The sequence below is a fragment of the Drosophila elegans genome, unplaced genomic scaffold (assembly GCF_018152505.1).
Source record: "Drosophila elegans isolate 14027-0461.03 unplaced genomic scaffold, ASM1815250v1 contig_468, whole genome shotgun sequence".
Taxonomy (NCBI): domain Eukaryota; kingdom Metazoa; phylum Arthropoda; class Insecta; order Diptera; family Drosophilidae; genus Drosophila; species Drosophila elegans.
In genome coordinates, this window is record NW_024545855.1 from 4,844,994 (window position 1) to 4,860,370 (window position 15,377).

The 15,377-nt window shown below is 38.6% G+C and overlaps 2 protein-coding genes across 5 annotated transcripts; both read left to right on the forward strand.

Annotated features, from left to right (window-relative positions):
* Positions 1 to 316: 316 nt before the first annotated feature.
* Positions 317 to 6,628, forward strand: LOC108134989 (putative inorganic phosphate cotransporter). Of its 2 annotated transcripts, XM_041709031.1 has the most exons (4): positions 317 to 626; positions 4,932 to 5,016; positions 5,093 to 5,232; positions 5,295 to 6,628. In XM_041709031.1, exons 2-4 carry the CDS (start codon positions 4,986 to 4,988, stop codon positions 6,600 to 6,602), a joined length of 1,479 nt encoding a protein of 492 aa, XP_041564965.1. In that variant the 5' UTR covers positions 317 to 626; positions 4,932 to 4,985; the 3' UTR covers positions 6,603 to 6,628. The 2 variants fall into 2 exon arrangements, with proteins under 2 accessions (XP_041564965.1, XP_017111011.1); XM_017255522.2 differs by lacking the exons at positions 317 to 626; positions 4,932 to 5,016 and having other exon boundaries at positions 5,101 to 5,236.
* A 5,515-nt stretch (positions 6,629 to 12,143) lies between these two features.
* On the forward strand, positions 12,144 to 14,256 carry LOC108134988. Of its 3 annotated transcripts, none has more exons than XM_041709032.1 (3): positions 12,144 to 12,230; positions 12,697 to 13,350; positions 13,461 to 14,256. In XM_041709032.1, exon 3 carries the CDS (start codon positions 13,610 to 13,612, stop codon positions 14,198 to 14,200), a length of 591 nt encoding a protein of 196 aa, XP_041564966.1. In that variant the 5' UTR covers positions 12,144 to 12,230; positions 12,697 to 13,350; positions 13,461 to 13,609; the 3' UTR covers positions 14,201 to 14,256. The 3 variants fall into 3 exon arrangements, with proteins under 3 accessions (XP_041564966.1, XP_017111009.1, XP_041564967.1); XM_017255520.2 differs by having other exon boundaries at positions 12,172 to 12,230; positions 12,700 to 13,350; XM_041709033.1 differs by lacking the exon at positions 12,697 to 13,350 and having other exon boundaries at positions 12,220 to 12,230.
* The last annotated feature ends 1,121 nt before the right edge of the window (positions 14,257 to 15,377 follow it).

Genomic DNA, 15,377 nt, shown 5'->3' on the forward strand with positions numbered 1-15,377 from the left:
AAATAAAAAAAGTGGGGTTTTTCGCCTTTTGTTTTTTTCTTCATTTTTTTAAACCATAGTCTTTTATTGTTCTCAATGCAGTTTTTGTAGATAATTTTCAGACTTAGGCAATCCCTAAGGAAGGGATTCGGCGGTGACTCAGAAAGGTCTAGCGAAAATGTTGGATAGAGATACCACGTGGAAGTTTTTACATGCTTGTCAAGTGATCAGTGAGGATAAATGAAACGCTGCTAGTATGTTGGAGCACAAGCGACGGAAAGCAGAATGCAAACATAGTTGTTGTTCGGCGCAAGAGAGTCTTACAGTCTGCTCTTTCCATTTGCGATGGCTGCTCTCAGATTGCTGGCACTGGCTGGCGGGCAGCAATTACAAAAGACTAGCAGTCGCACGAATGAAGTGGGCGCCAATCGCCGGCGGGAGCAGTTCGACGTTAGAACCTAAACAACCCGTGATCGCAGAACTACACAGAAAACAGAACCGAAATAGAAACAGAAGTCGAAACACAAATCGAAAGAGAAGCGCAAACAGCACGCGGCACGCGGAAAACGGGTCGAAAAACATAGCAAAACAAAACCCAATTAAAATCAGATATTAATAGAAAAACCAAAGTGCACAACAATAAAAAGGTTCGTCTAACAAGTGAATACGCAATTTCTTTATAGCGACTGCAACATTGTGTTCGGATCCGCAAAATAATTATTTTGTTTGTATTTGTTTGATATAAAATAAAAGAAAACTGTCTATGAAATGTGAAGTGTTTGCAGATCGTGTTTGATGAATTCAGAAAAAATGAAAGAAGCAAAGGAAAATTTCACCGCCTGAAGAGGTTTGAAGGCTGTCAGGCTTTAAGTATTTAGCAAAATTTCAGCAAAAATGTTTTCAAGACATTCGAGTGTGCAAATGTTTGCAGAACGGGCCCAAAAGAATATGCCACACACATTCAAATCTAAATACGTACATAAGGACACTAATCGCATTGAATAGTGTTATTTTCTCACTAAATTAAAGGAAATAACCGTATACTTGATTATCTGGCATACAATCTAGATATTGTTTAATAAAAGATCACGTGTTTTTAAGCAAAATAAAATTTGTATACATCTGTTTATCACTAAACATTTGCTAGCAACACAAAAGTTTTTTCTTTAATTCAATTTCGATTCACATATACTTAAAAAATAGTTTGCATTTCATAAACCACACTAACTGAATTCAAATCTTAAATTGTGTTAAAAAAATATTTTATCACTAAGCAGACTGAGACAGTTCATAAACTTGAAAAACATAAATGACATGGCAACATATGAGGATTATTTTTTCCGTGCCGTTTCTTGTATATTAATAGTATATATATGTATATTTAAAATAATAAAGTAAAGTTGTCCTTGGCACGCTTTTGAGTGTAAACCAATTATTTTCACTATTTAAAGTAAATGCAAACGCTTGTAAATAAAATAAAACTCAGCAGTAAAATAGGAATTCATCAAATTTGCATTTTCTGTTTTTATCTATGCCATTTATTTATGTCATAAACATACATTTATGTAGGGGTCATCATTTATCAAGAAAGACAAACATTTTGCAAGAAAATCAAAATGTTTTTTTTAGTTTATTTAAATTTAAATATTCAACTTTTATTTTTGTACTAGCCATGGGTTTTAGAGATTTGTAAATTTTTATACCCTCGCAGAGGGTATTATAATTTTAGTCAGTTTGCAACGCAGTGAAGGAGACATTTCCGACCTTATAAAGTATATATATTCTTGATCTAGCCATGTCAGTCTGTCCGTGCGTCTGTCCGTCCGTTTCTACGCAAACTTGTCTCTCAGTTTTAAAGCTTTCTGCATGAAACTCTACCAAAAGTAGTCTTTCTATTGCAGGTAGTACATAAATCGGAACGAGCCGGATCGGAACAATCGGAAAAATAAATTTAAAAAATATTATAACTTTGCTGTTTTTTAATTCTTTTTTTTTAGTTATTCGACATATAGTAATGGTTAAATAATTCAGAATTACGGTTTAAGTTTCATCGAAATAAGACGACTATATCATTTGACTCCCATGGAAACAAAAAAATATTAACAAAAAATTATTTTACAAAATTTAACTTTTCTATTTTGTAATTTTTTTAAAAAGTTCTTTTTGACTTTTAAATAATTTGACCGTTCAGAATAATCACGATATCTTATAGCAGCTATAAGAACTATTGAATAATTGAGCTGTAAATCATAATTTTAATGTTTTCAAAAATATTTAATTTTTGCAATGGCTGCAAGGCGATATGAACTTCGGCTTGCCGAAGTATGCTTCCTTTCTTGTTTTTTAAAATAAATTTTATCAAGTACGCGACATCTTGTGTTCGACACACTCCCACGAATTTTGCATCTATGTCACAGATTTTATTTTGAGCAGTATTTTAGGTGAACTGCACCACTACCCACCGCCCACAGCCAGCCAACAACCCAACTTGTAGCGATTGGCAGTCGTCCGCACGTTGCCAACTATTAGAACAATTGAAAAAAGTGTGGGAGTGGTTTCGAGTGGCACTGAAGAGTATCTTGTTAGCTGCGCTGATACAATTGTAAATGCTGAGATTTAAATTCAGTTTTTCCTCTTTTATTTTTTTACGTTTGCGATTTTTTTCGTTGCGTATTATCGGGGAAATTTGCACACTAACTGAGAATAAGACCCGAGCTCAGGCATATTGCCAAACAACACAGACAGCAAAAAATCGGAGAAATAACAACCCGAAAAATATCTAAAATAACAAACAAGGGAATTTCATGGAAGCAATATCCGGCCGAGGGTGGTGAGGGGTGTGTGCGATGTGTGTGTTTGCCCAGACAAAGTGCAACAGTATCCACACCGACAGCTCTTCTGGAGTTGTTACATTTGCTAAAATGTGGAGCTTGGCCAGATTTTAAAGCGAACATCTCCTAAGTTCATCAAAGCACTGCTATTAAAGTCATTTAAATAGTTTGAAATGATGACCACTTAAGTTCTTTGCACCCAGTTCGCGCTTTAATAAATTGAATACTTATTATGAATTAGATTAACATTTTTTTTATAATGAATTATACATGCATTATTTATACCCTTGCAGGGGGTATTATAATTTCAGTCAGAAGTTTGCAACGCAGTGAAGGAGACATTTCCGACCCTATAAAGTATATATATATTCTTGATCAGCATCACTAGGCGAGTCGATCTAGCCATGTCCGTTTGTCCGTCTGTCCATCTGTTCGTCTGTCCCTCCGTCTGTCCGTCCGTTTCTACGCAAACTAGTCTCTCAGTTTTGAAGCTATCTGCATGAAACTTTCCCAAAAGTTGTCTTTCTATTGCAGGTAGTATATAAGTCGGAACGAGCCGGATCGGACGACTATAGCATATAGCTCCCATAGGAACAAAAACAAGAAAGAAAGCAAACTTCGGCAAGCCGAAGTTCATATACCCTTGCAGCTATTGCAAGAATTAAATGCTTTTGAAAACATTAAAATTGCGTATATGTTGAAAAACATTGAAGCTATGATGACTTGCAGCTCAATTATTAGATAGTTATTTTATATATTTCTATTATTTCTTTGGAAGCTATGTGATATAGTCGTCCGATTTTGATGAAATGTAATCCGTAATTCTGAAATAATTAACCAATACTATATGTTGAAGAACTAAGAAAAAAATTAAAAAACAGCTAAGTTATAATTTTTTTTTATTTATTTTTCCGATTGTTCCTATGGGAGCTATATGCTATAGTCGTCCGATCCGGCTCGTTCCGACTTATATACTACCTGCAATAGAAAGACAACTTTTGGGAAAGTTTCATGCAGATAGCTTTAAAACTGAGAGACTAGATTGCATAGAAACGGACGGACAAACTGACAGACGGACAGACGGACATGGCTAGATCGACTCTACTAGTGATGCCGATCAAGAATATATATACTTTATAGGGTCGGAAACGTCTCCTTCACTGCGTTGCAAACTTCTGACTGAAATTATAATACCCTCTGCAAGGGTATAAAAATGATTACTTTGCTGTTTTTTAATTTTTTTTTGTAGTTCTTCGACATTTAGTAATGGTTAAATAAATCAGAATTACGCTTTAATTTTAATCAAAACCGGACGACTATAACATAAAGCTCCCATGGAAACAAAAAAAAATAACATTTTTTTTTAAAAATTTAACTTTTTTATTTTGTTATTTTTTTTAATTCTTTTTGATTTATTAATTTGACAGTTCAGAATTACGGTTTTAATTTTATTAAAATCGAAAAACGATATCATATAGCTGCCATGGAAACTATCGAATAACTGAGCTGCAAATCATCACAGCTTCAATGTTTTTAAACATAAATGCAAGTAAATCATAATTTTAATGTTTTCAAGAATATTTAATTTTTGCAATAGCTGCAAGGGTATATAAACTTCGGCTTGCAGAAGTTTGCTTCCTTTCATGTTTGCCATATAATTCAAAATTATTTTTTTATGAAAATGATTTTTTCTTACACAACACTGTAGTAGAAGTATTACAAATGTAGTTCACCAAGTTTCATAAGAAAACAGTGTCTCAGAGCTTTTGAAAGATTTGAGTATGGCTATATATTTTTGTCCTTCTACAGAAGTTTTAAATATATACTATGTGCTCGAAACTAAGAGACGGTCATTAATTGTTGAAATATCAATTAAAAAGAAAAAGTCCCCTATAGAATGACTGTTCTTATTTAAACTTAAACAGAACTCTTTTAAAAAATAATTAAGAAATAACCGATAAATTTAAGATCAAATATTAAGAAAATTAATAGCCCTGGATCGAAATCAACCCATAGAACCGTAAACTTTACCCAGAAAAGTTTTTTATGTTGGTTATGTTTTTTAAATAAACAACTTAATACAAAAATAAAAATAACGTGTAGTCCCACCAAACTTTCCAGTCTTCACAGGGCTGGGAACGAACCAAAGAGCAAACGACATTTCAAATTAAAAGAATGCCGGACACGGAGGAAGTTCCTGAGAAGGGCAAGTCTAAACCAAACCAATCCCACAAGATCAATTTATTAAATAAATAAAATACTCTTATTTTATTTCTAAACAGTGCCTCGCCTGGGGTTGCGACACCTGCAGGCTGGTCTCCTCTTTTACGGACTGGCGGCCAACACAGTTCTGCAGCTGAACGTGAGCGTGGCAGTGGTGGCGATGACCAATGGAAACACAACAACCGAAAGCGACACGCCCGTGGGTAAGCAAAAAGGCAGCGAAAAGCACCCAGCTCACCTGTCCCCCACCAAATTCTTCAGCACTACAATTGGACTGAGCTGGAGAAGTCATACATCCTGTCGAGCTACTACTGGGGTTGCGCACTGGCCCAGTTTCCCGCCGGCTATCTGTGTAAGCGCTTCGGATCCAAAGCGGTTCTCTTCTGGGGCACTCTGGGATCTTCCCTGCTCAGTGCCCTTACAACCTGCTCGGTCTATGCAGCCGGGTGGAAAGCGTACTGTGCGATTCGTCTGCTGCAGGGGCTGTGTCAGGTGAGCTGGCCCTGCATCCACCAGCATTTGGCCAACTGGTGTCCCACGGCGGAGCGAACGCGTCTGGGAGCGTTTGCCTACACGGGATTTGATTGCGGCAATGTGCTGGCCATGTATGGGGCGGGCATGGTGGCCAGCTCTTCACTGGGGTGGCCTGGCATTAGTTACTCGGCAGCCGGACTGGGCCTGGTTTGGTGCGTTCTTTGGCTGCTCCTGGGAGCCAATAGGGCCAGTGAGGCCAGATTTATTGGCGAGGCGGAGAAATCCTATATCGTGGGGGATCTCCAGCGATCAGAAAGGAAGGAGCCCAAGAAAATGGAGATTCCCTGGAGGGGCATTTTTACCTCAGTACCAGTCTACGCCCTACTCTGTGCCCGTTGTGCTGACAGTTGGGGACTGACCACCATGCAAACTCAATTACCTACCTACTTGAGCGGCGTCTTGGGCCTGGACATGAAAAGCAATGCGATCTTCTCGGCGCTTCCTTTCCTACTCATGTGGGTCATGTGCTACGTCTATCTGATTATTGCGGATGTACTGCTCCACAAAAAGTGGATGAGCCTGACGGCCTTAAGAAAGACCTACACGAGCATAGCTCTTTGGGCTCCGGCCTCCATTATGTTGACGCTTGTTTCCATGGGTAAAGGTCAGCAGACCTTGGTCCTCGTGCTGGTAACTCTCAGTGTGGGAGTGAGTAGTGCAGCCACGATTGGCAGCGAGCTGAACACGATTGATTTATCGCCCAACCATGCCGGGATTCTTGCCGGCCTTATGAGCAGCCTCACCAACCTGATGGCTCTTTTAACGCCCCTTGTGGTGGGCGTTTTGGTCCCGGACCCCAGTCAACGGAACCAGTGGCAGGTGGTTTTCAGCCTGGCAGCCGGAGTTCTGTTCGCCGGGAATGTGATTTTCTTGGTTTGGGGCACTGCCGTGACCCAGCCGTGGAACGAGTCCAAGGAATTGCAGCGGGAACTGGAGCCGGAGGAGAAGCCATTTCAGCATACTAAGCTGGAAATAACAGCTGACGGTTCCGATGGCAGCGGAGTAAGCTTAAGACTGAACTGTACGAGCCCGTGAGAATTAAATTCAAACTTTTATTTCGAGTCTTTTTGCATTTTTAATCCGGCATTGTTTAAAGGTTATTTTTCAACAATAATCAATAATCAAGATAGTGTTTTTATCAGGAACTGTAACGGTTTTTTTCAACAATAATCATCAGAAGATAGTGCTTTTATCAGGAAATAAATTATGAATAAAACTAGAATGTTTATTGGTAGAGAATGACAATATATGGTTTATTTATTGAAAATGTATTTTAAGACCTAACCATTGCGGCAGTATAAATATTTCTGTGTTATAAATGGATGTCACTTTTGTGTTCATGCAAACAGGGTCTACAAAAGATAGATGAATTTTTGTTTTTAGTGAGTATTCGGAAATAAAATATTTTTTTGACTTACAAGACATTGGCTGGATCATTATTCTAAACTAGGTGTGTGGTACATTTGCAAGATGTCAATTTCCTTAGCCTTCCCCTCGAATTGTAAATCATAATTTACGACCTACTAGCATGTTGCTTTGGATATAAATTCTTCTTAGTCCGGCTTAAACGGCTTCTACCCTTTACCGCTTTTTCCGGACACACACCTGTGCAGCAGACGGACTCGGAGCCAAAGGCCTGCATAAAGAAGACATTAAAGCATGTAACTATAACCAGGAATCGCATAAATAATTAACAACAGCTGCTCACTTTCCGTTTGTGAGACAAGCGCTTTGTGTTTTGCTGCATATTTATAGGGGCATAAAATATTGTCGTTTATTTTTAATTTAATGACAAGAATTTTGTACGCCTCCCCCCTGATGTCATCCTGGTAATGGCCTGTAGCAATTGCAATCTATCTTCCTGTTTCGCTCTCCATTTACGACAAAGCAAAACAATTACAAAAACAAGTATCACATGGACCAGAAGCGATAATCAGCAAGGGAGACAAAGCCCGATTCCAGTGAAGGCCCTAGAGCCCACCACAGCCGCCACTTTGGTCAGCGTGCCATTTGTCAGTGGTTGAATTCATGGAGAAGGAAAGTAAGCAGTGGCACTGGAAAAAATTAAGATCGGTAGAAATAACTATGTGGGGTAGAAATCTGTTACACACCATATGTTGATTATGATTATTACTATTATTATGATGATGATTATCATTATATTGATACAGAATACTTGAAGTCGAAAACTAAGTTAGTTGGATATTTAAGCAGCAGAAGAACAATTGTTAATTAAAGTTAATTATTGCCAGATAAATGTTATTTTTCCACAGAGGAATTCAACTAAAACATAGAAAAAAGTCTAATTATTTTTTTAAAAATAGCGACATTGATACCGTCAGTGTAACCACTGTTTAGTGCGCTCCGGCACGCTGATAAAACATTTCGTTTCGTTACGTTACATTTTATATTATTTACAATACGCACGCAGTTTACTTTTACTTTTTTTCTCCATTTCACCCTCACTGCCGCCCTTATAGCATTATGTATACGCCGCGTTGGCCATCAGAGAGGAGCATCATTTCGGTCATTATTTTGGTTACGTGCGCTAAATGAGACGCAACCGAGACCCGGCCATCTGCCACATTTGAATTACGTGCGTGAAGATTACGTTATTTATAACTGGCTACTGTGGACCTCTCTGCACTTATTTTATTCTTTCTCACCTTTTAAACTTAAGAGCTCTTAATTGATTTTAACTTTTTTGCAGAAGAGCTTTTTAGCGAAAATAAAATGTTTCGTTTAAAAGTTAACAAGTAGGGAAGGCTAATGATGCTGGCTGCCGGGATGCATTTTCCGCAAATCCGCTCGCACATCCCTCATCACTCGGTTACACCTCCTCCCATTCTTAATCTACTTGGGCTGTTTTGAGTGCCTGACGCATGGCCTTAATTAAAAGAAACTCTTTGATGCAATTCGACAAGAGGGAAAACACAAGATGCACATCAAAAAAGTTTAAATAACTGATATATTCTCAGCTAATTTCATTTAAATTGTGCTGTTCTCTTGAGTAATATTAAAAACATTTTTTACATTGAGTGGATAATCCAGTATTCCAACTTTTTCCCTTTATTAACATGAATTGTCTAAGTAAATATAATTTTTTCCGTGTAAGTATATGTATACAAAAATTAACTTTAACTGCAAGTCAAACTCAAATGCAACACAAACCGAAAAACTTTTTTTGATCCCTTCCTCCCGAACATGTTGCACGTTAGCAACTTTTTTAGGCACCTGGACGCCTGTCTGCCGAGCGAACTTCTAATTAATGCTCTCTATCCACCAAACTTTTTACAGTTGCAGCACTAAAGCACCTGCAGTTTGTTCTCCAGCTGCACCTCAAATTAAAAAAAAATCAGTTCAAATCTAGGTTTTATATGTCGTCTAGGAATACTCTACGATATTTTAAACTTAATAATCTAAAGTAAAAGGTTCAGTTCAACTTAATTCAATATTTTACTTAAAGGAGCGTGTGACCGGAAATCAAAAAAGTATAACATATTTTCTCGCAGAGGCATAGTACGAAAAAAGGACTACGAGTATAGAGCAGTTCACTCAGCTTCAACTCGTTCACCGAATAGTTTTCTATATTAAGTTAAAAATGTTCATTTCTGCGTGTGCTTTAATTGTCCATTTTGACCGCACTCTCCCCTTTTTCTGTAGCTGCTACAGTCAGCTAAGTGTAGCAAACTTTTAAATTAAGTCCCTGTAATGATTTTTGGACGAATGGAATTAGCTCGGGATGGACATGACCGTGCGACTGATCCTGTTCTGCCTGCTTGGCTGCTCTGCTGAAGTTGTCACGGACTGAGAGCCCGAAACGGAAATGTGTAGCTTGAAAAACTTGCAAATTGAATCCTAATTTTTTAATATTCGACATTGGCAAATTGCCTTGATTAGCACACTAGGAAAGTTGCATCAAAACTTTACGTAATTTCATTTCGTTGGCAGCAACGTTTGGGTTGTAATATGTGTAAATAGTTTGGTAAGAAATTAAAAACTAAAGATTAGTATTGCTGTCTTCGCTGTAAATTAAGTTTCCTTCCACAAGGTCATAGAAAATAAATATCAAACAAAAAAATACGAATAACATTATTATACAATAAGTATAAAAGAATTTAGCGTATTTCTCAATTCTAATTCTATTTCTAATATTCATTCGAATTATATTTCTGAGAAGAAATTGTTCAAATGCGTATATTTTGTAAAACTTCTCAAGCAATTCCTCCTAGCATAAACTTCTTATCTTAACAATAGTTACGTGTATTTTTTGCCAATTTATCTGCGCGCAAAATTGAGCCAGGTAGTTTCGGAAAGAGCAAGTGCAATGATTTATACTTCTAGCAAAAAGAGTGGGGTGGCCATAGTATTTGGTTGCCTTTTGTTAGCATAACTGAATATTTTATGTAATAAGCTAGACATGTGGCGGATGGCAATTGCCAGTATTGTCAGTGTCACTCAAAAGCGTCAAATACGCAAAAAATGCTGGGGAAAAAATTGTTCAAAATAAATAAATAAAGGAGCTGAGAAGGACAATAACTCTTTGCCACCGTGCCTGCTAGGCACTGGGAGAAGGACAACAACTCTTTGCCAGCGTGCCTGCTAGGCTGAAATTCAGCTACATGCAATATGACAGGATGTTGCGATGGGGGCTGTCAACTATGGGGTGTAAGGATGCCAGGAACGCAGGGGTTGCTACACGGACTTAACGCATGCCACCATCAACAATGAATGTAATTCAATATGCAAATGAGCCGCAACAATTTTCTACTTTTCAACTGTTTCCCATACACATTTAGCGCAGGTTCTGGGCTGCAATTTCCATTTTCCCAGCAGCTGGTTGATTATGATGCATGTATCGCATCAGTACTGTGAAATCCGATCGCAAATATGCTGCCCCTAACTTAAATAGAAATTCGGTCCGTTGAGTCTTCCCTTCTCTGTCTTTGCCTCTATTCCACTAGGAGCATAAGCTGAATCTCAAATTTATTTAAACGTTTTTAAGTTTATGAATAATATAAACTCTTTATATCATTCATAAATTTAAAAAATTGATACTTCTTCACTTCAAATTTGGATCTTTACTTGATAAATTGATGACTTTCTCTTTTCCTTTTCGAACTGAGCTGTTTAGCCTAAAATTCATATAAAATCCTGTGTTTTAACTTGACTTTACTGATAATGATTATTTGATCAAGTTTATTTTTATAAAGTATTTAGGACCATCTGAATCAAACTTATTTTTCTGACAAGCGTTAAACCAATCGCCAGACGTGGCCTAAACATGTTGCTGTGCTCGGGGCAGTCATTGACATAGAAGGTCTGGCAGCAAGATGACAGCTACGGATTTAACTCTGACCAAATCGGTTTTGGCATCATGTAGTAATTAATTAGACTCGCAGGCATTTTATATGAACAAAGAGCAATACCGTTTCACTAATTGAACATGAACATGGGCTTCCCCATGAGGATGATGCACCACTTGCGGTGCAGTCTCCACCCTGCCAACCCCTCTTTCATTGACCCCTTTCCCAGCGCGCACTGACTCAATTCATCAGTTGTCAATGATGACGTCCAAGTGTAGGCCCACAGTACTCGAACTCTGTACAGCGCATTCTGGTGGGTGGGTGGTCCAAAGTGGCCGGGAATTTTGCCTTTGGCCCGGCGATCTTATCGCAATCAGGGAGGAGGATGTGTGCGGTCTGTGGTTTCCTCCCGGAGCTGCCTTTGGCAAATGCGACGTGCACGACTATTTCCCAAAATTAAATGAGCACAAATCAAATATTTTACAAGTTCTGTCACTACACAGGGAATGCCATCGATATTCGAGTGGGAGTAGAAATACTTGCACTGAGGAAAACATTAGTGTTAGAAGAGCAGGCGCTTGAACGTTTGCAAGTCATAGAAAAATGAATTAAAATACCAGTCCTCTTGAGCAGGAGTGAAAATGTCTTTTTTAAAAGATCCATCAAAGTGTTTCAGAATATAGCTTTAAGCTAAAGCTAAAAAGGTTAAATACAAAATTAAAAAAAAAAAAAATTAAAAGATTAAGTGACATTTGAGTCGTTTTTTTGACAGTGTGTGGCAGACATTTTGGCCAAGCTGATGTGGCATGTTTTGGGGGGCGGAACTTAGTTTAAGCCTTCCTTCAGACATTGATTTTTGTGGTTTCGTTGTTCGGTTACTACTGTTGATGATGTGAATTGGGAAGTTGCTTTCCTGCTCTTCGCATTCGTTTCTGTTTCTGTTGAGTGTATGTAGATCATTGGGTGTTGTGTTGTAGTTGTTAGTCTGGTATATTTACTAAAAAAAATTAAGTTGATGGTGGCATGTGTGGGCAGCTCTATGATGAGTTTATAGAGATTGTGGTTGGTGGTCAGCAAAAGACATGATTAAACATTCCTTTTGATTGCTGACGGCGCGAGTTTCAATAGTTTATTTATTCCACATATCGAATGCAAGCGAAAACAAACAATGAATTTGGTAAACAAATTCATATTTTACTGAAACTCTTTGTGTTCGTGGTGCTAGCAGGCTTTGAAAAATTTGTTATTGTTACTAAAAAAAATACAACTCGTTTTTTATTGTCACCATTTCAGTTGCATAAGTGATTCGATCTGAAGCTGATCGCTCGAGGCATGGAAAATTCAACGGCCGGTAAATGTAAGTGTTTTCAAAGAATTATGACAAATTAGTACGACATCGTGGCGCTGTGGGTGGACACAAAAACGGGCAGGTGGGTGCTATCCCTCCACACAATCCCCAATCTCGCAAGCACTTCGTAATTACCGCGAACACTGCAATAACAAAAGGCTGGGAGTTGGGAGACGCAAATCGACCAGACCCACGACCGGGCCAAAAGGGTGACGAGACAAAAGCCGTTACCAACGCCCTCATCTCCATCCCGTTCCCATCCTCATCATAATCATCATCAGCAGGAGCTGAGGCAGTCACGGATGTTTGTGGCTCATTGGTTTGCTTTCAGCTTGGGTTATTTTTCCTGCCCACCCCACGCGCCCCACATAAATTAACCGAAACGTACTAATTCTTTTTTCTTCCTTCTTGCCCGCGTCCTTTTTTATATGCGTGCAAAAATTTATGCTTGAATTAAATATGATGACCAAAAAAGCAGTCGCACAAGGACCCCCTGCAGTCGGTAGCAACATTGTGCTTATTTACACATGTACAACACGGCGTATACGTATTTTAACGTACGACAGCCGGCCACAATTAATCTTGCCAAGTGTTTTTATGCCTCTGCCTTGAGAGCGGAGAACTGAAATGGAAAGAAGTGCAAAAAACAGGTCTCTTAAATGGACCAACATCATGCGGCTGGGTTATAATTGAATTTTCATAACCATTAACCAACGCCGACTCGGTCATTATTTAAATGTAATGACGCTTTATTATTACCTCGGAAATCGAAAGCAAATGATTGCGACTTTATAAATATAAATCAAATTAGAAAAGCTTCTTGGCCGCCACCACATGTTGCACGGCCATTTGTCCAACGTGTGACCAAAAGCTAGGACAGGACGAATGCCTAACATTCTAGCATTTATGCCCAAACAAAAGAGTCCACTAAAAGGACATTTAGGAAAGTGGAGGCTATTTAAGAGGTTTCATCAAAAACAAATTTATGTGAGAATCGGGTGTTGCCTCTGTGCATTTTAGGGAGATTTTACTCAGAGCTATAAAACTTAAAAATGTATTTATAAAGTGAACAGAGCGCAACTCACCAAATGAGGAATTCCAAAAGTCTTTTCTTAGAGCTGAGAAAAAGGTAAATAAGATCGTTGTTGAATTTAGTTTAAATTGGTTAAGTTAAAACAGGACAACTAACACATAACATAATTATTTCCATTTATGTACCTCATCTTTTTCTCATGGCAGACTCCTCCCGAGAACGCGATTTCGTGTTCGCTGAGGCTCCAGGCTATATGCCCTGGCCGGGAATTCTGACAAGAAAAGACCTTCGCGCAGGAATGGTGAAGTTTATGTGTACAAATAAAAGGAGGACCATTCCCTATCAGTGAATCTGGATGTACGACGATCGCAGCAAGGAACAATTTATCACAAGCCAGAATATGGAGTACGAGGAATTTCGCGAAGCGATTTGCATTGCTGAGAAGCTTCGGTCTGGCAACGTGGATGTTAACTCTGAGGGCGCCGGCTGGCAGCTGGCCTCACCAAAAGAGGTACTGCCGCCGCCCTTAATAAATCCTCCATTGAAGTCGAATGAAGCTGACTGGAAACTCAACTATTTGCGACAGGTGCGAATGGAGCGCGAGTCCTTGGGCATAGAGGTGAAATTTATCCATGAGATTAATATACTGCGCCACAGCTTGACGCTTAGAAAACAGGATTACCCATCTGCCCTATGGGCCTTTCATCAGCTGGAGGATCTGGTCCTTAGCGAACTGCTGCTTGTGCGCAACTTTGGAGCCGTAGAAGCGGTCCGTCATTTATGCCGCTTTGCATCCGCACAACCCCAAGAAAGGGGGGACAAGGTGAAGAACCTAGCAAACCAATTGATGGACCGTTTCGCGTTGCATTTTAAGCTTCCTTCTACCAGTCCCGATTTCTGGTCCGAATACTGCTTGCTTCTACTGAAGCTACACTGTGAAAATTAAACATAGTGATATCGCAATAGAACCAAAATAGAAAGCCAAATTCAAGAATAACAAAAATTCTTTACATTTGTCCAGATTTTATATAAAGTAAAATTACTTTAATAAAAAGAGTTATTACTACCTAATATGGGCTTCTTCCCTGCATTCTGCAGAAAAAAATATTAAGGCTACTCAGCATATGTTAAGTAAGAAAGCCAAGTATGGCCTAAACTATGTACGGTCGGTTAACTGTCCACTGAATGGGCGACAAAGCCAATGACATGACAAGGTGTGAAATAAACAATCGATCAAAAAATGAGACAAATCGTCGTGGCTTTTTGGGTAGCAGCAAACAAAAGCCAAATGTGTTCACACCTTGACAGTCTGACACACCCTCATCTACACACACTCGAACCCCTCGACCACTTCCGAATTTACCCAGCTTTCTAGGTGGTCGAGCAAACAACATTTCACTTTTTGTTGCGCAGCCAAAAAGGCAACAGCAAAAGGCAAATTCAATTTGAGCTGTCAAAAATCTGACCAATATTGCCTTTGAGTGTCTGTGTCCTCCTGTCTGTAAATGTGAGAATGGCTGTGAGAAGGAGGGACGAGGCCTGTGGTTAGGCTCACAATAAATCGATTGAAAACGTAAATGAAATTGACAGTCAGCATTCCAGGTGTGCGAAGGTCCAGCCACTTCTCCCTCTCCAAACTCTGTGTTAAATAAGTTCACACAGCCCGCCATTTAAAGTTTCTGCACGGACGAAAAGTGATGCACCTAATTTTAAAAAAAACTGTAAAAGTTGCCTAAATAAGACAACTAAAAGAATTTAAGTAATTTTTTTGGTTTTATATTATAGGATCCCATAAACCAACTTCTTTGTTTAAGTATAGAATCCGGTCATTCAATTTATATTTAACCCTTTACCGCAACAAAGCCATATATGGCTTTTTACTTTCAATAATTTTTTTGTGATAAAGCGGTACGTACGCTGATCCGAGTGTTGTCAGTTATTTTCTTTGCATTATTTTCTGTTGGAATTTATTTTAGAGTTTTATGTGTTGCCATATCTCAAGTTTCAATCAGATTTATGCAACCGTCTCAAGCAGGTGAACGAAATGGAGTTTGGCTGAATCTGAAATTTAGTTGTCTTTGTTAAAAAACACTTTTATCTCTAAAAATAATTTGTACTTATAT

Bases quoted from the DNA above. Each gene is read 5' to 3' on its own strand.
- LOC108134989 (XM_041709031.1), top strand. From the start codon at position 4,986: ATGCCGGACACGGAGGAAGTTCCTGAGAAGG. The intron at 5,017-5,092 runs GCAAGTCTAAAC...ATTTCTAAACAG, and splicing joins GGAGGAAGTTCCTGAGAAGG to TGCCTCGCCTGGGGTTGCGA. The intron at 5,233-5,294 runs GTGGGTAAGCAA...CAAATTCTTCAG, and splicing joins CAACCGAAAGCGACACGCCC to CACTACAATTGGACTGAGCT.
- LOC108134988 (XM_041709032.1), top strand. From the start codon at position 13,610: ATGTACGACGATCGCAGCAAGGAACAATTTATCACAAGCCAGAATATG.